Here is a 22,500-nt window from a genome sequence, read left to right on the forward strand (position 1 = left end):
AGTTACCAGGAGAGACAGAAAGCTAAATAAGAGTCAAAGTCACCGTTTGTAGAGCAGCTGTCTTCTCATTTTGGCCGGCAGCGTTCGGATGAGATGGTGCTGCTTCACCGGGTCGTTGAGATGTTCCTCCAGTCCTTCCACCTGTGGTCACATGGGTTTTTATATGTGTGATTAGTAGGGCTGTCAGAGTTAACTTCAAGAAATATTCAATCTATTTTCAGTAAATTAGCTTCGCCTATTGACTGTGTTCAATATATCCAGTTCCTCAATTAAATTAGATTAATGTTATAATAACTTCTTGGTACTGTATAAATCAATGCAATACAAATCTATTAAATTAAATGAAGTAATTGTTGGAGCAAAGTGTTTTGTATTGTTTATGCAATTAAGACGTTTCAAGGAACATCTGTTTGCTGTTAAATATATCAGAATCAGAATTCCTTTATTTGTTCAACAACGGGGAAATGTGCGTTATTACTACATCAGAGGTATAGTGCAGATAGAGTGAAGAGAATAGAATAACATTAAGTGACCATATTAAGAGTTGGCTGGTACTGTTAGGAGAAAGTATATGTAAGGACTCTCCTTCCAATGATAGAGCAAACCTGACTCTCATCACCTTTTAAATAACTTTGTGGAGCTGTTCTGTCATTTAATACCCAAAAGAATATGTTGACACTTTTGAAAAGTCGCAAAGTATACACTGAAAGGAAACAGTATTTTGTTTCTTGAGCATTTGCTCCAGAGGAAAGAAAAACTGACTTCTGACACAGATGACATTTGAGGATCATGTGACCAAGAGAGGAAATATGTTCCCCTACAGAGGGTAAGTGAAGTGAATAGCAAAACATCCTTTAAAAAAGTAAAGCAAATGTTTGTTTTCTGACCTTATAGTTGACCTGTATGACCTGAATGAAGATGGAGAGCGGCATGCAGAGCAGGATGTCTCCGACCATCGCCCAGCCGCTGACAAACCCCTTGTGCACACGCACAGGAGGAATGAATTTCCTCCAGGAGTCCTCATCAGAATACACTACCAGAGACACGGAGACGATAACATAAGCAATTTTGTTAAAATATCAAAAACAACTACAATACGCATACCTTTATTCACTATATTAAATAAAAAACAGTATCCCACCGTGGTTCTGACACAGACAAGAGTCATTGACTAAGTTCAGATGCACACTAGTATTCTTAATTTGATCAGGCTCAAATCAAAGCATATTGTGTTTGGGTTTTCAGAATTAGGCTTATTTTAACACATAGAATTTTCAAAAAAAAGACAAGTGGGATTTTCCGATATTATTCAGGTTTTAGGGAGCCTTCTTTGGACTCAGCTCATTCTGAATATGCATTACATTCTTACAGCAGTTTACGACACTTGGCCTCCTTTATAACCAGCTCTGTGCATTTTAAACAACCAACTAAACAACAATGTGTAAGGCTGGGCTGGAGATGCATTTCAGAAGTAAAAGCCCACACTGGTTGAACTAAAATCACTCAAATGTTAATTTTTTTTATAGCAATGTGAACAAATAGGAATATTGTCTATCAGAAGTGCAAACCTGTTCTTTTTAAGTGTGCATGTTAACACATCTGTTCAAATAAAAAATGGACAGCTCCTTCATAATAAGCACTGATTCCCACACTCGATGCTCGCTCACCTTTCAAGTCGCACTGAGAGTCACTAGGTATCGATTTATCCTTCTGCTCCTCCTCTTCATCACCCGACGATATCCCATCTAAGTTTGGCGAGTCAGTGTTTTCAGACGGCTGTGTTTGTTTGTTAGGGGAGTCTTTCCGTTGTTTGGGATCGGGATCAGAGATGTTCTGTTGTGCCGACGTGTCGCTGGTCGATGGGGAGTCAGAGGAGCTCTGTTTGCTCGGGTGCCCGTAGATCAGGTACCAGAGGAAGTTATGAACAACACGCATACGATGCATCTTAGGCTGGAATCCAAGAGACTTCCCCAATCCCTTAACTAGGAAACGAAAGAGAAAGAAAAGAGAAAATGGACTTCGAGGACAAATACATCTGATCATAAGGATGTCAATAGGGGTGAGTCCACGGTTGAACAAATAACTTTAATAGGGCAAAGTTGAATTGATTCAAAATCAAACTTTCTCCTTCAAACTGGGCTCTGAATTTGAATGTATGACTCCTTTTGTGTTTGTGTTAATATTGAGTAAACCAGAACCTGTTGTGGGCTTGAACTCGTCGTTTTTATTTTTCTTCTTGTCTCTCTTATTGGCTCTGGAAGGGCTGGTGCTCGTATCTTCCGGGGCGGCGCCTTCTTCTCTGGCTTTCTCTTCAGCCTGCTGATGACTGAGGGACGGAGAGAAAGACAGAAGATGGAGGAAGATAGACTCGATCCAGACAGAAGGTACGAGACATTTTCCTGCTCTTTACCACAGAGTAATAGCAGCAGCAGCAGGACACAATTAGCGCTCATAAGGAATCAATGTACCTTTTTCCTCTCAAGGGCCATTTCAATTTGAACAACATCTTCCGAGGGCCGTACAAATGATTGAACTCAACCTCTGCTTAAAAAAACTAAAATCACAGCCCATTCATTTGGCCTTTCTTTCATGCTGTGCAAAGAAAAAGCAACCTCTTAATCCAGATATCTCACCATGACTTATGCATGCACGTGCACGGTTGTGGCATGACCACCAAAACAGAATGATATGGATACAAGATGTGTGCAAATGTATTTAGTTTCCTATCCATGTGAACTTGATTTAAGTGGGGGGGGATCTAACCTCCTCTAGGGGGGTCCTGGGGCAAGATTTTTTTTTTTATTCTGAAGTTAAAAGCATCAATCTGGTGCAATTTGAGAGCATAGTTCTACAGTATGGATACATTTCTCAACACCCATATGAAACAGAACTGTAAGCAGATTTCTTTTTGGATATTTTACAAATCACTTTTAAACTATATTCTTGTTTATTAATAACAACTTTTTTTTACTGTCATATAGTATTTTAGACCTGTTTTTAATTTAGTCTCTTGTTTTTTGATAACTATAATGATCAATTATATGTGTACGGCTCCTTATGGATTGGGTACTGCCGTTTTTGAAGTGCCTGAGCGGCAGAGCTGCGTTCCAGTGAGCTCAGGCACCACGTCATGACACGTTAGGCTTGTGTTGTGTTCAAGGAACCTGACCTTGGCCAGGAAAAACAGGCACTCGCTTGTTTAATAATTTTTGCGGTCTGGATTTCTTACATTTTATTTTTTGGGTGTGTTTATAAATTACCTCGAGGGCCGTATCAAATGGTCCTCGGAGGCCAGAGGTTCCCCACCCCTGATTTAAGGGTTACTTCAGAAGGTAAACAACTTTCAACTAGGGCTGCTCGATTATGGCAAAAATCAGAATCTCGATTATTTGGGTCAATAATTGTAATTGCGATTATTAAATGCGATTATTCATTGACTTTGAAAACATCCATGTATTGGAGAAAATAATTGTGAACAGTATGTTTTTAACAGTTGATTACCCTGAACTTTAAGTATAATTCAACTGAAAAAAAAAAAAAAAAAAAAATTATAAAAAAAAAAAAAAAGTAATAATAATAATAATAAAAAAATCGTTTTATTTCGATTACGTTGTTTTCGTAATCGTTGAAAGCCATAATCATAATCGTGATTAAAATATGATTAATTGAGCAGCCCTACTTTCAATCACGCACACACACACACGATGAGGTAATATCTGAATGTTATGTTTTGTTTGCTGAGTGGAAACTGATTTTATTTTAAATGGCTGCCAGTAACAGGAAAATAAACAGATTGTGTTCAACTGGAAACTTTTGCATCAGACGAGGTAATCAGCGTGACAACATAGCAGCACCTCAGTGGCTTAATGGCGTAATAGCAAATATTACACTGAGAAACTGACTAAATTAAGCATATTCAAAAGAATCGGACAGTGCGAGAGCAGTAGAAAATGCAAACATACTCACTATTACTCACTGCAGAATTTCAGAGTATTTCTTTTGTGCTTACCGTACAGTGGAGTAAGAACTGGAGATTCTGAAGCGGATCTGTTCGATGAGTCGTGTCACTATTTCATCGGTGGGCAGAACGGACGGATGAACGACCATCTCCACCTGCGAGGAGAAGAAAGTCAACGACAAAAAAAGCGAGTATCTTTTATTTTGAGACTTCTAATTGATGTGTATGTAAAATGTGCTAAAAAAACTTTTGAGGTGAAGGTCACAAGACAACCCTGTTGGGACTTTGGCCACTACAATATCTATGTGTTGGAGAAAACACTGTTGTCTCCTCTTTGGGTTTGTTTGAATGCACTGATATCAAGTGTGGCTCTGAACTGTGTACGACCTTGCAGCTGCCTCTTTCTGATTGGAGGAGGCAGGGCATTTCAGGTTGTTGATCTTTATGAGGAAACAGACACATACTTGTTGTCTCCTACATATCATTTCTATGAGGCGTGAAGGAAGTCCAGAAGACATCACAGATGACCCATCACAGATGACCCATCACAGATGACCCATCACAGATGACCGGACGCTTTTCCGACACCCGCGGCTGATATGAGCGCCACCTCGATTTACGACTTTGTTGTTATCTCCTGTATTTTGGACTATAGCCTAAGCCTGATGTTTCTCCTGCTCCGTTGAGCAACATACCCCGTGTGAGAGTTAAACCATATCCTTTGTATGTGATTTAACTCTGCTCCTTCTTGCAAGAATAAATGAGTACCTGATTATTGATTCTCAACCTGCTGTCGAGTGATATTTTCCTAACAATGTGTGATGGGTGCACTTACGTTCTTGGTGACCCCGTCCTGTATGATGGTGGTCTTGTAAACCTTTAGTAAGCCTTCTCTGGACAGGCTGTCCACGGTGCGTACGATAGTCTTCTTGCAGCACCTCGTGTTGATTCCATCCTTCTTCTCGTCGTCAGTGATGATCTTCTGCAGCCTGGAGACAGACAGCATGTTGGTGTTTGCTTTCTTTTCTTACTGTGCAATAAAATACTTGTGAATAAGTGAAGCACAGTGAAGACAGACTTACGGGAAGAGACCCTCGATGATTTTGAAGTTGCGCACCGCCTCCACGATCAGGTTCTTCCTCCTCAGCAGGCGGAACGTCTCGTGAGATCTCGCCAAAGCATATTTGTTTTTTACACGAACCCGGGCCTGGAGGAGGTGGATTGAACCGTTACCTTTAAAAAGTTCCCCTTTTATACTGTTTTTCATCAATATATTATAGGTCTCAGATACAAAACATGACTCTGAAGTGTTTGGCTCCAAACACCAAACAGATCATTGCAGCATTACCCATAATCCCCTCTGTTTCAGCCCTCTTTCAAAAGTGCTGATTCTCTGTCTGTTACTTTAGATGAAAATAAGGAGCCCCTCCCCACGCCCCTCTGAGAGATATTTGGTTACAAAGAACACAATGGTGCTCTAGGAGGAGACTCAGGTAATAAGGTGGAAGGGGTTACCTTGGTTGGTGATTGGCTAATGGTTACACAAGTCACAAAATCGTTATGACATCATAAAGTGGCCAAAATCTGATCAGCTCATTTTCAGACAGGTTTTTATAGAAATGGATCAGGACACAAAGAGAGAGAACTTTTGTTCCTGAAACTTTCAGAATCTCTTTCCACAGAGAGGACACATGTTGATGTAGAAGAGACATGAACAAGTGGATTTTGCATAATAGGTGACCTTTAACACTTATCTCGAACAGCTGGGACAAAACGGAGAAACACTGAAAGCAGACTGACCGGTCTCTTGCAGAAATCTGTAACAACAACAACGTCATTGTCTCCTGAGTTGTTGGCTGCTTTCGACGGCTCAATCTCAGGAAAAGTGCTGAAAGGATTTGAGTTGGGATCTTCCTCATTGACTCCAGCTGGTTCTGATAGAAGAGACAGAAGGAAAACACAAATATGTATCAGACAAAAATCCCGATATCAACCACTACAAAAGTTAGTCTTATTTCTGTTAACATTTCTCTACTTTGCTATAAAGAAGTCTTTGCTTTCTGATATAATACATTCAAATGGTAGAGATGCTATGGATTCATATTAGTAATTGTGACAAATAAACATTGCCATCTTTACATCAATATATATATACCTGTATCTCATGTATTTAAGTCAATCTCAAGCAGGTAAAAAAGAAAAGAAAACATGTCCTATGAATGGTTTACATGTCTTGATAGTAGAATATATATTTTCAAGTATAAACAATCTCATATTTTGCCACAGATTCAATTATAATCATATAAATAGCCATGAAGACATTAATAAAGGTTATTAATATACACCAATAAATCCTGGGCTGGTTCTGCTATAGGGGGTAAATAAAAAGTTAACTTAAAAGTGTTGAAGTTATTCTAGTTACCTGCTTTGGGAGTGGACTCAGAGTCAGGTGCTGCACTGCTGTTTGACTCACTGCAAGCTGCGGTTTCACCTGAGTGGTGACAGAACATAATAAAGAAGTTGGACCATATGCAGACCTGTAACCATCAAAAAGTGCGTGGAAACGTCAAGAGGATTCAGACTTCTTAAATGCAAATGAATTAGTTGAGTATATTTTCTTGAAAAAAAAGTTTTTTCGGTTGTAAAATATCTTGTTTAAGGCTGCAGCCACACGAGAACGATAACGGTCGTATCCGCTACAGTTCACTATCATATATAGACGGTTCGGCCACACGAGGCCGACATGGAAACACAGAAAACGATAATGGGTCCCAAGGTGGGTAGATCTACGGACGAAACGCTCTGGGGGGGCCAAACGGCTCCGTGTGTACGCCCTATACGATCATTTCCTGATAACGATGAAGCAATAGCCCCGCCTCTCCCTGCCTCTCCTGTTAGAGATCAGCTGCTGGGCTGTCAGAAAAGGGGGAGGAAAGAGAGGCTCCGTTTTGTATTCTTATATTATTATATAGTCGTTATTCATTTGTTTTAAAGCTCAATAAATAACACAGAAGACCTCTGACTGGCACTTTTCTAATTTTGTCCGGAAAATGTAAACTTTAACGGACATGTTGACCGGCGAAAAAAAATCTAACTGAAACTCTGCTGCAAGGTTCCCTCGTCCCTTGGAAGAGGCAGAGAGGTGGGTGTTTGTCATCTGCTGGTGGACCAACAGAGAGAATTAGAGCAGCACGAGCAAAAGCTTGCCTCGGGGAGGGAGAAAAAGAGCCAGAGCGTCCACAGCGGAGAATAAACAGAAGGGCAACCATGGCAACAATGCGGGGGAAGTCTTCTTCGCTGCTTTTGGTGTATTTTGTGGCAGGAGTACAACGCCACTTACAGGCCCGGGATATGTACTACAGCGTCTCCAGCGCTTTCGAGCGGTCTCTTGTGATCGGACACGTTTCTGGTGCCTGTTGCGTGTGGACGGAAGACTTTTTTGATATCGAATTTGGTTCCTTTGCGTTACCGTTCTCGTGTGGCTCCAGTCTATGTCTTCCCTGTAAACTAGCTTCCATCACCTAGTTTTGGCTCATCATTACCATCACTTGCTTTTATCCCATGGCAATACTAATGTTGAGGTATAATATGACGTTTGTATTTTGTTTTTGTCTTTGCTTTTGTTTGCTTTGTACAGCCCTCTGAGGCATTTCTTGTGATTTGGGCCAATAATACATTTTGATTTGATTTGATTTGGAACTCCAGTTAGTGTTGAGGCAGCCATTATCGCTGTTATTCATCTGTAAAAGGCACTGATTTCTGACACTTTGTGGCTGTAAAGGAATTTCTGGAGTATATTTTCTTTCAAAAGATCATTTTCTGTAGTCAACTGTTATAAAGTTTAGCAAAAACACACAAAGAAGTTCTCACCTTCAGCTGCTTGTATGAAAGGGCTCTCTGGATGCTCAGCTTTCACCTTGCTTTTCTCTCCTGCTGCTTCCCCTCCCTCTCCATCCAAGGCTCTAACTTCTGTGTTCACTTCTCCATCCTCCTCTAGAGCCTCCTTTCCTCCGCCATCTGCTTTCCTAAACTTCTTCGCTGCCGGGCTTTTGGAGGTTGCTCTTTTCCGTTTGGCAGTTGGTGGTAATTTAGGGGATGGCGCATCAAAATCTAATGCCTGTGGTGCAGAGGAGTAGAGGAGCTTTGTCCGCTCCTGCTCCTTAGCAAACCGTTGGAGTCGATTACTCACACCAACAAACCTGTCGACAGAAAACAGCAGATCATGAGTACCGGTAGTTGATGTTATCATTTTGGAAAAATACAAATAAAAATCTATACTCAATTACAGATTACGGTTTTTCGATCTCTCTGTCTGTACACCACCCCGCTCACTTCACTGGCTTCCAGTAACTGCTAGAATCCACTTCAAGACACTTGCGTACCATGCTGTGAATGGATCTGGCCCTTCCTACATCCAGGACATGGTTAAACCGTACACCCCAGCACGTGCACTCCGCTCTGCATCGGCCAAACAGCTCGCTGCACCCGCACTGCGAGGGGGACCCAAGTTCCCATCAGCAAAAACACGTGGGTTTGCTATCCTGGCTCCAAAATGGTGGAATGAGCTCCCCATTGAAATCAGGACAGCAGAAAGCTTACACATCTTCCGGCGCAGACTGAAAACTCATCTCTTTAGACTCCACTTCGAGCGATAGAGTTACTAACAAAGCACTTATATACTAATAAAGGACTGGCTTATCTAAAGCCAGTTGAGTAGCACTTGAAATGGTTTGGCTCTATGAAACCTGATGTACTTATTGTTCCCCGGCTCAGAACCAAACACGCCGAAGCTGCTTTTAGTTTTTATGCTCCCCACAAATGGAATAAACTTCCAGAAAACTTGAGGTCTTCACCAACGCTGAGTTCTTTTAGGTCGAGGTTAAAAACACAATTTTTTACAGCTGCTTACCCAGAAGCCTTTTAACTTGTTTTAGCACTTACCGTATTTACAATGTCGTTTTTAAACTATTTTATATCTCATTAATGCATTGTTTTTATGAAACTGAAACTTCCACTATGTTTATCTATTGTGTTCCTCTCTGTTCTTCTATCATGTGTTAATGATCATGTAAAGCACTTTGAATTGCCTCTGCGTCTGAAATGTGCTATATAAATAAACCAGAGGTTGCGCTAGACTTTTTCGCTGCCCGTCATTTTGACGGACAGGATCGTAAAACTTCCGTGAAAAATCCAGAATGACCCGTCGGCCTTTACACAACTCTGACGAGGGGGGGGGGGGGGGGGAAGCATGCTCGTGAACTGTCAACGGGGTGGGGGGGTGGACAGTTCACATGCGGCCGTGTTATGCATGGCGTAAAGCCAAAACTCAGACATTTCAATGATTTGTACGGCACAGTTAGGTTTGGAAACGGTATAATTTCCTTTTTGGGGGGCATGCATAACACGGCATAACACCGGAGCCTCACTGCGGGGAAACTTTGGCGCTGTTCCGAGTTTGTTCTAATCTGTCAAAATGACGGACTGCTTTCAGATTTGTCCGTCATTGTTAAAAAAAAAAAATATTCGGTTAACGCGAACTCTGAAATAAACGTACCTTACATTATATCATTCTGTTTCCTTCTAGTTTGTATCTTCTTAGTCGAATGCACTTATTGTAAGTCGCTTTGGATAAAAGCGTCAGCTAAATGTAATTTACACACAAACGGAAATATTGACAACACAGTTGACTTTTGACTTTGACACACCTATGGCTGATAAACTGTGTCGTCCTCTGTCGACCCTGGTCCACCATGAATCCCTGCAGGGCGAAAGAAACCACACACATTAAAATGAGACCAGAAGAAAACCTCTGTATTGTAACTTAATGTGTACTTGAGACAAATAAAGGGCTCCTTGAGCATTAAAGAGACATGTCACAGTAGAGACAGAACGTACAAGTATAAACCTGAGAAGTAGCGTAATAGGGCCACTTGAATTTTGGGAAGCCCCAATGCAGCGTGGGATCTTACCTTAATCATATCCTCCCTCTCCAGCCGTCGACAGATCATACGAGATTCCAGCTTCCCGACATTCACCTTACAGCTGATCCCGCGCTGAGCCATTCCCTTTGTGCCAGTGGATAATACTGCAGAACAACAACAACAGATATATAGGCAAGTTATTTTTGAAGAATTGCATTCAATCATTTCTCAGCAATGGAATTTCTTGCTTTGTTGTCTCTGTACTCTTGAGCTTTCTGTCTGTAAAATAATTCACTTCCAAACACTGCAGCTGGCTTATGAAGAACTGAAGGATACGTTGGACCAAAATACGTACAAATAAAAAATCATGCTACTTTATGAACCATCCAGATCTCTCAATGCTTCGAAGTACAGAGTGGGCCGTGGCTCAGTCAGTAGAGGCTTCAAATCAAATCAAGTTTTATTTATATAGCACATTTATAAACGATTTTTGGTCGAGCCAAAGTGCTGTACATGTAATAAAAAATAGCCTACATTAGAGACACTTTACAGCTAATGCAACAGCACAGATTGTTCAGAATATCAGTATGAGAAAAACGACACCCTCTATCCTTAGATCCTTAGACCCTCACATCGTACAAGGAAACACTTCCAGAGAAAACCCACAGTTTAAAGGGGAACATGGGAGAAACCTCAGGGAGAGCAACAGAGGAGGGATCCCTCTCCCAGGACGGACAGACGTGCAATCGATGCCGTATGTAAATCGAAGAGATAATACATTTTACAGCGTAGGTAGACCAAATGTTTGGAAAATGCATGTGTCTGTAATAAGAAGATGAATCCACGAGGATGTCAACAATCCTGTGGGAGCCATCAGAGAAGCAGCATGACGAGACCCAGGCAGGACCGCAGAGACAGGTTCAGCCACGACCCGAAGTCCACGACTTAATCAGGAACTCAGGATAGAGGATCCAGGATGCGGGACCACAGCAAGAGGATCAGCCTCGACTCCTTGGCTTGGACTGGGAGCCGTAGGGTCGCCGGTTCAAGTCCCCGACCAGACCTAAAAATGGAGAGGTCCCAGTGCACCTCCTGGGCCCTGTGGTGGTGCCCTTGAGCAAGGCACCGGACACCCCCCTTCCCACCCACTCCCATTGCTCCCCGGGCGCTGTACAATAGCTGCCCACTGCTCCTAGTACTAGACTCCTGGTTCCAGGATGGGTTAAAAGCAGAGAACACATTTCACTGAGTGCTGTGTGACCATTAAAGAGGGTTTCATCCCTCCCAATTCTTCTTCTTCAGGAACTATCTGTAAACTAATCTAAAATGCTTCCTGACTGCATGAAACATCGCCAAACTATTGAGCTGACACATGAAATATCTGTTTGGTGAAAGGAGTAAAGACGGAGATCTAACCCATGTTATAGGCCTGCGACAGGACGTCCCTTTCCATGATTCGCCCCTCTGGAGGATTAGATCCGATTCTGCCTGCTGGGAAATCTTCATCGTCCTCGTATTCATCATCGTCATCCTCAGTGACGCCCTTCTTCGTGTACGGCTTCAACAATCTCAAACAGCGCACATGCACTTTCTTCCCTGGAGAACAAAGTGAAAAGATGCAGAGTTCAACACAAAGCTGAATATAATCACACAAAAAACTATTATAAGAATCCAATACAAAAAAACGTATGTGATTAAATTATTCAAATAAGATGGTAGATATTTTTATATTTGTATACCCTAACCCCGTCATTTTACTATTTTCTACATATAATAACTTGTGATATTTCTGTCACTCTATTAGCGTCCCAATGAACTTTATGATCAAATTCAACCTATTTCATTTTAGATTGAATCTACTTCAAATACAAATATATATTATACAGAGCTGCATGTTTTGCACACCAAAGCAGAAGAAACTATTATCTAATGAATAAGTCAAACTACAGAACATTTTTATAAAGTTGACAATTTTCTAAATGTTTTTGCTCAAATGTGCAAAACAACCCCCAGAAAAACACAGGTTTTCAGATTTTCAAATTCAACTTAAATGAGCATTTATTTGTTTGAAAGATAGAATATTAAATATCTCTGGATTGTTGGCTGTTTGTTGGCTAAAACAAAATATGTATGTCGGACTCTGGGAACATTTAAAGGGCAACATTGAAAAAGTTGTGACATTTAATCAACTGAATACAATAAATATTGTGGTCACTATTGAATTGCTAGTTTCATCCCTACACAGAACATATTGACTTAAAGGTCCCATGTCATGGCCATTTCCACTGATCATAATTCCATTGTTGAGGTCTACTAGAATAGATTTATATTGTGCAATTTTCCAAAATCACTTTGGTTTCTCATACAGCATCTCTGTAAACTACGTGTATTCACTGAATTTCACTCTCTGCGTTTAACGGCTCTTTGTAGCTCCAATAGCTCCAGCCCCCACACTCCCTGTGAGCACAGTGTGCTCTGATTGGTCGGGACGTTGTGAATCGCGGTGAGCTCCGTGGAGGTGTGGTTTCCTTGTTTAGCGACAGTGAAACACAGCCAAACTCACCCTGAGCACACACAAAGTCACAGCCGAAGTAAAAACAATAAGTGTGGCTTGATATTGAGTAAGAAAAAGGTTGATAAACGCTGTGAGAATGGGTCTGCAGAGAGAATGGGTCTGCAGAGAGAATGGGTCTGCAGAGAGAATTTCGCCGCGATCCCAATTGTCTGTTATCAGCCTGCAGCCAGGGAGGAGAAATCAGCAGAGCTGCATGCACTGAGTGTGTGTGTGAGGAAGCCCGTGGATTGGTCAATTTGGACCAATCAGCGGGAGCTTAACGTTACGGCTCCACGGATTGGTCCATTTGGTTCCGGTTAACGCATGACCGTATCGCGTCATAGCTCTGGGCGCGGCTACTGGCCATTCCTACGTCACAATACCCAGGAAGTAAACAATGGACAGTGACGTATCTTCAACGAGGCGTTTTGGAGAGGTATTTTCTGTGTTAGAGTTTTACTCACTAAAGGGTTTACTTTGAGGGTTTTGACTCGGCACACCGTTTACATGCAACCTTCATAACACACAATGGGACGGGTAATAACCGGAAAAGCATGACATGGGACCTTTAAGTAATCCATGTTTATGCTCCAGTTATTAATAAAGTAATATTAACATGATTCTGGCAAGAATAAGATATTACTACATGTTTTGGGGATTTTATCTTCGTTTTTTTACCTGAATTATTACGATAATGTTCCGAGTTCTAAAATCTAACAATTGGAAGTGAACCATTAAAGCCGAGTACAATACATCAAAAATATTTAAGGCCAGTAGCCAATAGCAGCAGGACAAGAAAACGATTTGCAAACTGGGCTTCACATTTTCTTCTGATATGGAGATGACACTCTGGTAATAAGTTATTGTTATTAAATTGATGCATGCAGGTAACACCGTGATGCTGTGCTGATGTGTTCAGGGGCTTCAGGGGCATGTTACCTTTCTTGTTGATGCACGGCCCGGCTGATGGGTCTAAATCCTCCAGAGGGTACTGACAGAACTCAGCCAACTTGGCATTTCTCATGTACTGAAATACACGCTTGAAAGTGCTGTCATCCACATTCTGAGGGAAAACAGACAGTTATTACCACACACACACACACACACACACACACACACACACACACACACACACACACACACACACACACACACACACACACACACACACACACACACACACACACACACACACACACACACACACACACACACACACACACACACACACACACACACACACACACACACACACACACACACACACACACACACACACACACACACACACACACACACACACACACACACACACACACACACACACTCACCAGGTGGTGTTTCAGAGTGAGCAGGGTGGCAAACTGACCCGGGGACTGCTGCAGGAGGTTGGAGATGTACTCCATTAGGATGTCGTATTTTGCCCTCCTGAGAAATAAGAAGATGGGGTTAAAGGGAGTTTCTGAAGAACAGAAATAGACAGTGAGAGGGAGGGACAAAGGATACTGATTAAATAGGTTAATACATGTTAATACTTAAAGCAAAAACATTGGCTTTGTTCCCTTTAACATCATGTGCTGTTGCAAGAGTCTATGATGTAGAAAAGACTATCATGCAAAATGCACTTTTGTACGTCTTGTATACATGAATATGTGTCCCCGGTGTTCCAGGGAACTCACCAAGTGTCAGAAAACACAACCCTCTCTATTTTCCTCCATACCAGAATCTCTTAAAAAGGGGCTGCAACGGATCTGATACAGACTGATCCAGATTCTATCACTTCTATGACGTCACAGAAGTGGCGCTACGGCTATTGGGCCAACTCCACCAATCAGGAGGAGACAGCCACGGACATTGCCGTTAGAAAGCGCTGGAGACGCTGTAGTACATATGCCAGGCCTGTAGATGGTGCTGCTCTCACAGAATCAGCCCATGAAAAGACAGTGTTAAATTGAGCGAAATGAGGAATGACTAAAATGCATGATCTGTTTGGCATTTTTAAAAATTAAAAGCATAAATATGCCTTATATAGGCATGGTGCTACACTATATTATTCAAATATAGCATGATAGGTCCACTTTAAGATAAATACTCATGTCAGAGTCATAGGTCAGAGTACTATGTTCACCAGGATAGCTGGTTAGCTTGATATAGTTTTCAGGTCATAAATCTTTATGTATTAGACACATTTGACCAGATAATGACGGTAAACGAAGAGTCAATGGATCACAAAAGTTACAGCAACCCATCCTCAGGGGACATTATATCTGATCTATATTAAAGGACAGTTCATCTCACAGTTTTAGAGATATGACATGCTAGAGGAAAATTAAAGGGATTCGTCTGCTGGGGAACATGACTGTGTGTACAAACTCTCATTGCTATTTGTGTAATAATTGCTATGATAGTTCAGTGTAGGGATGGGAATTTGAAATTCATATTCGAATATTCGACCCCCCAAAAAACGGTTAACCGATTAACATATCCTATAAAAAATATTTTTTAAATGTTACATTTTTTTTTTTTTTTTATAATTAATACACTATAAAATAAATATAGAAACCAAAACAAGTTTTCTTTGATATTTTTCTTAAGATATTTAAAATGGCACTGTTGTATACATTTAATTAATCCATTTGACAATATGTAATCAACTTAGGCACCCTTCCCATAAAAAAAAATACCAAATCATTTTGAATATTCGATGAACCACTCCCTAGTTCAGAGGTGGAGCGTAAACAGACCTGTTGACGTAGAAGCGTTTGAGCAGCAGCAGGATGGAGTGCTGCTGCTGTCCTGAGATCACTCGAGTGACGTGAGACTGCATGCTGACCAGGCCGTGTTTCACCAGAGCCTTCCTCATGTAGTGCAGCTTCCGAGCATCGATCCTGTTCAGACACAACACTGCCTGTTACACGGGGAACACGCAATGTGCAATACAGACACTTGTTTTGCACTTTGTGCTCTCCAATAATGACTTGTTATGTGAAATAATGTCCAAACATTTTATTCATTTTTATAATACCCGAACACCTCAATGTGTGTCACATCTTTAGTTTCTTTCTTCCCCTCCGCTACCGGCCTCATACACAAGGCCCGCCCCCCCACTGACACTTTACCTCAGCCACAACGCAGACTATATGCATTACATTAATGCACACAATGTACAACAATATGTTTGCTTTTTGCCGATTTTTATTCCATTCCATTGCAATGTAAATACTGTTATATTTTATTTTATTATATGTTTTATTATTTTTTATATTTTTCTAGTTCTCTACCTGTGTTTTTAATTCTTGTTTTACTTTTATGTATGCACCACGACACCAAGTTAAACGTCAAACGTAATAAACCTGTTTCTGATACTGATTCTGATCTTTAGCCATGGGTATGTCATTATTTTTATTTATTTTTACTCAATAAGTAATGTGTGCTTTTCCCCCTCTATATCTAATAAGTTAGCTTACTCTTTAATATTGCACTCCTTTTTTTACCTGCCGGGCCACTTTTGCTGGAACACTGTACATTTCCTCGCTGCAAGACTAACAATAATAATAAATTACATTTGTATAGCGCCTTCCCAAGGCTGCTTTACATGGTGTGAACAAAATAGCAGCAGGACTGGAAGCAGGGGACTGAGATGGGTTAGGGGTCAAAGGTCATGACTAATAAAGGATTCTGAACATCCGAACATCCGAACTTCAGCTTAAACACGAAGCAAAAGTGACCCAGAGCTAAATGTGTGTCCCGTACTTGAAGGAGCTTCCGTGCAGATCCTTTTGAAGCTCTCCTTGCCATCGAGCTCGGCCGACTCGTTCCAGAATGCAGTAAGAGTCGTCGTTGAGTTTCAAATCAGGATCGCTCTCCGGACCAATCAGGGTCCGGAATCGCAGCGTCTGACACGCCACCACGACAAGCTTTCGGCCATATCTGAGGAGGGACAGGGTGGAAAGAAGGAAGTGAATGAGATGAATGCACAGTTGCACTCTGAAATTGTATTTAAGTCAAAGTCAACTTTATTGTCAATCTTTCAGTTTGAGTGTACAGAGGAGAGATCGAAATACCGTTTCCCACAATCCTGAATACAAAAACCAATATGTATATACCTATATATACACAATCAAAGACACATTTATACATATGCACACATTAAGACCTAAATAAAAGCACAATAATCAATATATACAAAAATAACAGTCACTTCAATATCTGTGAAAATGTCGGTGAATACAATGAATGACTTTAAGGGTAAGCTATTAGTTTTGAAGGTAAAAAAGAATGAGTGTTGAATTAGTTGAATATCAAACAAACTCTTCTTACTGTTCCAAAGTCTCCTGCAGGTTGAGTAAGGGGGCGAGGGACTCGGAGCGGACATTTTTAGTGATGTCTTTCCTCTCTTTGAATAATACACAGGAGCCCTGAATCCCATTCTTGTTTTCTAGAATCATATCAACCGGGTAGACATCTTTCCTGTCAGAAAAATTATGTCTTGTTTCAATGCCCGTTTCTGGGTCGATGCCTTTGAACCTGAAAACACACACACACGCATGGAAACACAAAGTCAGGACGTTAAAATAAAGAGTCAACAACAACAATAACATATCATTTAAAGTAGTACCTACTATTTCTTAAACGTGAATTGTAAAGAAAAATACCATACATATCAAACACTCATAATGTCCCAGGCGCCACACTGCCAGTTCAAATAACAAATAAAAGACTATTTAACTCGTCTTCAGGGATTTGCTACCATTTAGCCACACGATCATTAATGTGTGGAAGCTGATGTTGGGAATAGAGCCCTTTCCTAATTGTTCTTAACCCGTTTCCTCCAAATGTATAGAACATATAGTCCTAAATCTCTAACCAATAACTGCACGATTACCCTACATATTGAAATAGAAAATGTTGTGTTGTGAATGTTTTTTATGTGGATCTGGTCAACTAAAAATATTCCTTAAAGCTATCAGAAATTACATTTGAAAACAATCCATTGCAATAGCTACAGACTTTAAGGGAACTGCACTCAGCTGATCTAAAGAGAAGTGTTTGTGGAAATTTAACACAGTCGAAAGTGTTAAAACAACACACCTCCCAAACAGATCTAAAAACATTATAACATCATAACCTTTATTGAGGTTTGTTTTTGTTGCAGATCTGTTGCATCAGACTGCAATCATTTGACATGAAGAAACATTTCTAAACCGCCTGCTGAGTTTCTCTGTAAGAACATCGTTCCAGTAAGATGTTAAGATAAGATAAATAAAATACAGATTGACATATAGAATTGGAGTCAGTGAATCTTGATAGGCCAGCACACAACTAACAAAATGTAAACAATGTAAATGATTTACATTATTCAGCATGGCCTGTGAATTATATTTAGGACATTGTTTTGGGGGCAAGTGGGACAAATACTCTTTATTCTTCTTTATTTGCTTTAAAGTGTGCTGAACCTTTCATTATAAGCAGAACTCACCTGTCAAACAGCACCACATCGTCTCTCTCCTGCGGCAGCTGGTACAGCTTCAGCTCGGTGTTGTTGATAAGGGACCTCCAGACGAGCTCCTTGGTGTGGTCATCAAGTTTCAGGGGAAAAGCAGGCTTTCTATTCTCTAATCTTATCCACAGAGAGGGGATAGTTATTCCGTCCAGTCCCTCCAAAGCCACTTCATCCACAACTATAGTCAACGGATCCATGATGCTACCAACTAGCTAACGTGCTAACATGCTAACTTAACAACAACTAGCTAACTGGCAGCTTGTTTGGTTTGTTCCGGGTTTTTAACTAACCGGATGTTACACATATATTATGTGCATACTGAAGTTATTTTATTCTCATACGACTGACAGTTAATAATAACCAAATAGTAAAACGTGTTTACAACTGCGTCTTCCAGTTTATGCTTCCAACTGGTGACTCTGTACGTGATTACGTCATATTTTAACTATGACCTCACGTTGACGTTACGTCTCTGCAGTAACAAACCTTTTCCACAAGGTGGCGGTGAATTAATGTCCTGACCATGGTCCTGACATGAGCAAAATAGTGGAGGTCTCTTTTAAAATTATTCAGAGATATTACCCTGCTAATTTTTTTTTTGTTGAAAAAGGAATAGCAATGCACATTTTCTTCATTTTAAAAGGCTATGCAAGTCATTTAATTATTCATACTATTGACTATTTTATGTGGTTTAAAAAATGAAACAATACATGAAGAATATCTTTTCTTAAAAACAAAAGGGCAATGAGGACACTGAATCTGTGCTTTTCATGTGATGCATTTGTATAAATTAATAATGTTTGTATATTTATTATTGTTTAATTTTGTATTGATATTACCAATGTCTTCTGTATTTCTGTTACTAACATAGAGACATAAAAAAGGTGGAGTTCAAGTGCAGCTTCTGGATAATCCTCATGGATGCATAAAAAGAGACTATTATATTGCACAGAAGATACTTGTTTGCCATATACACTTGCTGTGTTTATTTACAGTAGACCTACTGCTGAAAATGTATATTCAGTAACTACGAGCAACTGTGCTAGCTTCTCCGGTGTCTCTTTTATCCTGCCCAGTGGTAGAAAGTAACATTTATGAACAACATTCTTTACTTAAGTATATCACTTTTACAGGGGTGTCAAACTCAAGGCCCGGGGGCCAAATCCGGCCCGCCACTTAACTGTATGTGGCCCACAAGTGCTTGCAAAGAGTATACTACGTTTATCATAAGGTTACGTGCTGCTTTACAGGAGCACGTTGCCCATAAACACAATGCATCTCATTTTGTAAGATGCGCACTGAAGAGACTTTCAATTACTTGCAAGGATTTTCCCTAGACTTCTGCTTTCAGACGTAGTTAATTATGAAGTTATTATCCTATCCGATAATAATCCAATGCAGAGGAAATATTGTAGAATACATTATTTTATATATATTTATCTATGTATATTTATATAGTCTAAAAGTTACCACTGAGTGCAACCATCATTCAAGTGTGGCCCACGAGGAAATTTAGTTTGGCACCCCTGCTTTAAAGCAACATAAAGATTCCACTCAACTATATTTACTGGATAATATAGAACTCTTTAAAGGTATTGCTTCAGTTTTAGGGTATTGGTATTGTGCACTTTAATTAGATCAAAGCTGCATTTAATGTTATAAGTAACATTAAACATTAACATGTGCTTTTCCTGCTTTGAAAAGTCAAAGTATCTGCAGTTAAAAAGTCATAAACGGCAGGAGTCATTGGCTTTATTCACGGTGAAAGGAAAGCTTATAAGGCATGTGTGGCATTTTCTAAATAAGGACAATTAATTGAACAGTGACAAATGCAAGGATAGGAAGTGTTTATTCAACATCTTTATTATGAAGTACCTTTTTAAAAGAAATGTACAAGTGGAACCAGCACAGTGACATCTTGGCGTTTACCTTTGAAAAACAGAAACACCGTGGACTTGTGGTGCGGGTCTGAAGACACGTATGAAATGATAATGTACATATTTACAGCAGAGGATCTAGAACAGAAGTGAGCAAGCATGATTGCAGCTAAAAAAAACAACAGGACTGACTGAAAATAAAAACTTAAAACATTAAAAATCATGGATTGGTTCAATAAAGATATTTTTGAAAGATAACATGATAAAGGCACTGTGTTTCACACAAATTGACAACACAACAGTTGTTTGTTTTGTCCATCGAATCATAATCACAAGAAACAACTCTTAACAAATGTCGTCATTCAACTGTCCCTGGGCGTTCTAACAAAACAGATCAGATATATCAGAGGGGCCGAAGCAGGTCGCACATACACATTAAAACAAAATAGATAATTCAACTCGTCAGGAAAACATTCCTTATAAAGAACATGCTTGGTGATTATTAAAATTACATTTTTTTATAAACAAATACATATCTAAATTTTAAATTCCATATTGAAGGCATAATGGGTTGCAGTGAGGACAAAATGTGTTTTCAGATCCTATGTTTCCCTTACTGGGCCCGAAACGTTGACATTCCTGCGAGACGCACGTTAGGACCTTTTCGTTTGATGAACACATTCAATGAACTACCAGCATAGATAACACAAAACACAGGCTGACGGTTTGAGATCAGCGCCGAGGACCGACACGATGACAGGGCCAATGAGGGGACTTCCTTTGAGGACAAGGTAGGAAAACGTTTTTTTTTTTTTTTTTAAAGTCTTAAAAGTCAAATTACATTCAGCTTACACAGCTGGTGTGAGATCAGTGCGCTGTCTGCTCGGTGCTTTATGATATTCTGCAGGACTGAAACCATGGGAGAGGTTTGTAGGAATAGTTTGGCATTTGGGGAAATCCACAGCTGAGAGTTGGACTGATACCATGTTTGTGTTAAATCGGTAGCTACAGCCATTTAGCTTAGCTTAGCATAAAGACTGGAGACAGAGGGGAAAAGCTAGCTTAGCTCTGTCCAAAGAGAACGAATCCACGTTCACCGTAAAGGCTCAACTTGTTTAATCATAACATTTAGTTATTTCACATCTTTGAACGGATTAAGCAATTAACGGGAAAGTATTTTGGTAATGATTGAACATCATTTGTGAGCAGAAATGTGAGGAAACTTGTTTGAGTTTCGAGCAAATTTGCCGTTACTATTGGCAACATGTCCTAGTAAACTAAAAACGTTTTCAACGATTGGTCACAAGAAACAAGTTATTTTAAAATATTTTTACAGACAAATTGATCAATCGATAAATGATATGGCAGATAAATCAATAAAGAATATGTGGTTACAGCTGTAGTCTGTTCGATTTACAAAGACATGCTAGCTTTTCCCATCTGTTTGAGTGTTTATGCTAAGCTAGCCAACTGCTATTTGCGGCTTTATAATTGCCGTACAGACATGAGACTGATATACATTTCCTCAACTTACTGTCCGCGAAAAATGTATATAATTCCCCAAATGTCAAGCTCAGTGTTAAGGGTTTAAGTTGGATGATCTGCAAGAGGAAGAAGACTCCCTTCTGCTCATGATGAACAAATACATTTGATGCTCGTGGACTTGGACTGCACAGACACACGCATGGAGGCATAAGGGACGCACCGCATAATGCTCTTTGGCTGAGTTCAGGCGTACATAGCACAGGCTTTCACACTCACCCACACGTTCAGAATACTCTAGATTGTAATGGCACTGGCCATAAGGCAGGCAGCTAGACTGAGTGCGGAGCTACGTACAGTGTAGCAAAAAAACATGAGGTGGTGACGGTGTGATACTGTGGTCAGAGGCGGCACAACTGGAGTGTGCACAGCTCTTTTTCATTAGAGTGTATACAGAAAAAGCCTATAATTAAAAACCCATGGCGCAGGAAAACAGAAGTACACACTCACAGGTAAACAGTACAGACGTGAGCTGCAGGGGTGCATCATAGAGGAAAAACAAACAAAAGGCTGCCCTGAAATGACTAATGAACTAGCTTCAAAACATACACAATAATACAACATTAAGTTTGAGATATAACGAAATTAGGCTGCATTTATAAGTAATAGTACCTGCCTTGTACATACACAATTCAAATAAAATGACACAAGTAGCTAGGATACTTGTCTTATCAAAAATATGTAGCTTTGGTAAACAAGTTATGTAGAGAACTGTTGTTGTGTGGATGTGAGAGATCACTACATGACATCTAGGAATCAAGGGTGAGAACGTTTTTGAGGCTATGAAGTCAACGAGAGGAGGAGCAGGCTTAGAGTTCCTCCTCCAATAAAAATTCTCTGTCCTCTCGTCTCCAGCTGATGAGGAACAGAGACAGCGAAAAGGCAGCGAGACTCCGAATGGAAACAAAGAAAAAAAAACTGCTTTCTTTACCGTCCCGAGCACCGATTGAAGAGTTTCCGTGGTAATGTAGCAGCATCGTAATGGTCTGCGGAGGATTAGACTCCTCCAGAGCCGAAGTGGAAGACTACTTTCTCTCGTCTCCTTCCAGCAGTCCCCTCACCCGTTTTCCATCCATCGCAGTGGAAGACCGGTCAGATTTTTTTTTTTTTTCAACAGCGCTCCTCGAATATCCACAGTGGAGACA

The 22,500-nt window shown here is 40.3% G+C and overlaps 2 protein-coding genes across 2 annotated transcripts in view; both read right to left on the reverse strand.

The window, feature by feature from the left end:
• gtf3c1 (general transcription factor IIIC subunit 1) overlaps window positions 1-18,358 on the reverse strand; it is a 32,856-nt gene extending 14,498 nt beyond the window's left edge. The window contains exons 1-19 of the mRNA XM_079669036.1: window positions 17,913-18,358; window positions 16,754-16,960; window positions 16,187-16,363; window positions 15,178-15,321; window positions 13,765-13,861; window positions 13,373-13,496; window positions 11,296-11,475; window positions 9,928-10,043; window positions 9,664-9,716; window positions 7,829-8,157; window positions 6,381-6,449; window positions 5,759-5,892; window positions 5,041-5,165; window positions 4,794-4,947; window positions 4,010-4,113; window positions 2,199-2,326; window positions 1,668-1,982; window positions 888-1,033; window positions 44-141 (exon numbers count right to left, since the gene is read on the reverse strand). Of these exons, the coding sequence (XP_079525162.1) occupies window positions 44-141; window positions 888-1,033; window positions 1,668-1,982; window positions 2,199-2,326; window positions 4,010-4,113; window positions 4,794-4,947; window positions 5,041-5,165; window positions 5,759-5,892; window positions 6,381-6,449; window positions 7,829-8,157; window positions 9,664-9,716; window positions 9,928-10,043; window positions 11,296-11,475; window positions 13,373-13,496; window positions 13,765-13,861; window positions 15,178-15,321; window positions 16,187-16,363; window positions 16,754-16,960; window positions 17,913-18,133 (2,921 nt within the window). The 5' untranslated portion in view covers window positions 18,134-18,358. The remainder of the gene's footprint in view (window positions 1-43; window positions 142-887; window positions 1,034-1,667; window positions 1,983-2,198; window positions 2,327-4,009; window positions 4,114-4,793; window positions 4,948-5,040; window positions 5,166-5,758; window positions 5,893-6,380; window positions 6,450-7,828; window positions 8,158-9,663; window positions 9,717-9,927; window positions 10,044-11,295; window positions 11,476-13,372; window positions 13,497-13,764; window positions 13,862-15,177; window positions 15,322-16,186; window positions 16,364-16,753; window positions 16,961-17,912) is intronic.
• A 1,408-nt stretch (window positions 18,359-19,766) lies between these two features.
• Window positions 19,767-22,500, reverse strand: part of LOC307028853 (axin-1-like) — a 22,269-nt gene continuing 19,535 nt past the window's right edge. Inside the window, 1 exon segment of the mRNA XM_079664204.1 lies at window positions 19,767-22,500. This exon segment is cut by the window's right edge and continues 418 nt beyond it. The gene's annotated coding sequence lies outside the window, so the exon portion shown is untranslated.

Source organism: Notothenia rossii (assembly GCF_949606895.1).
Source record: "Notothenia rossii genome assembly, chromosome: 1".
In the NCBI taxonomy this organism is placed as follows: domain Eukaryota; kingdom Metazoa; phylum Chordata; class Actinopteri; order Perciformes; family Nototheniidae; genus Notothenia; species Notothenia rossii.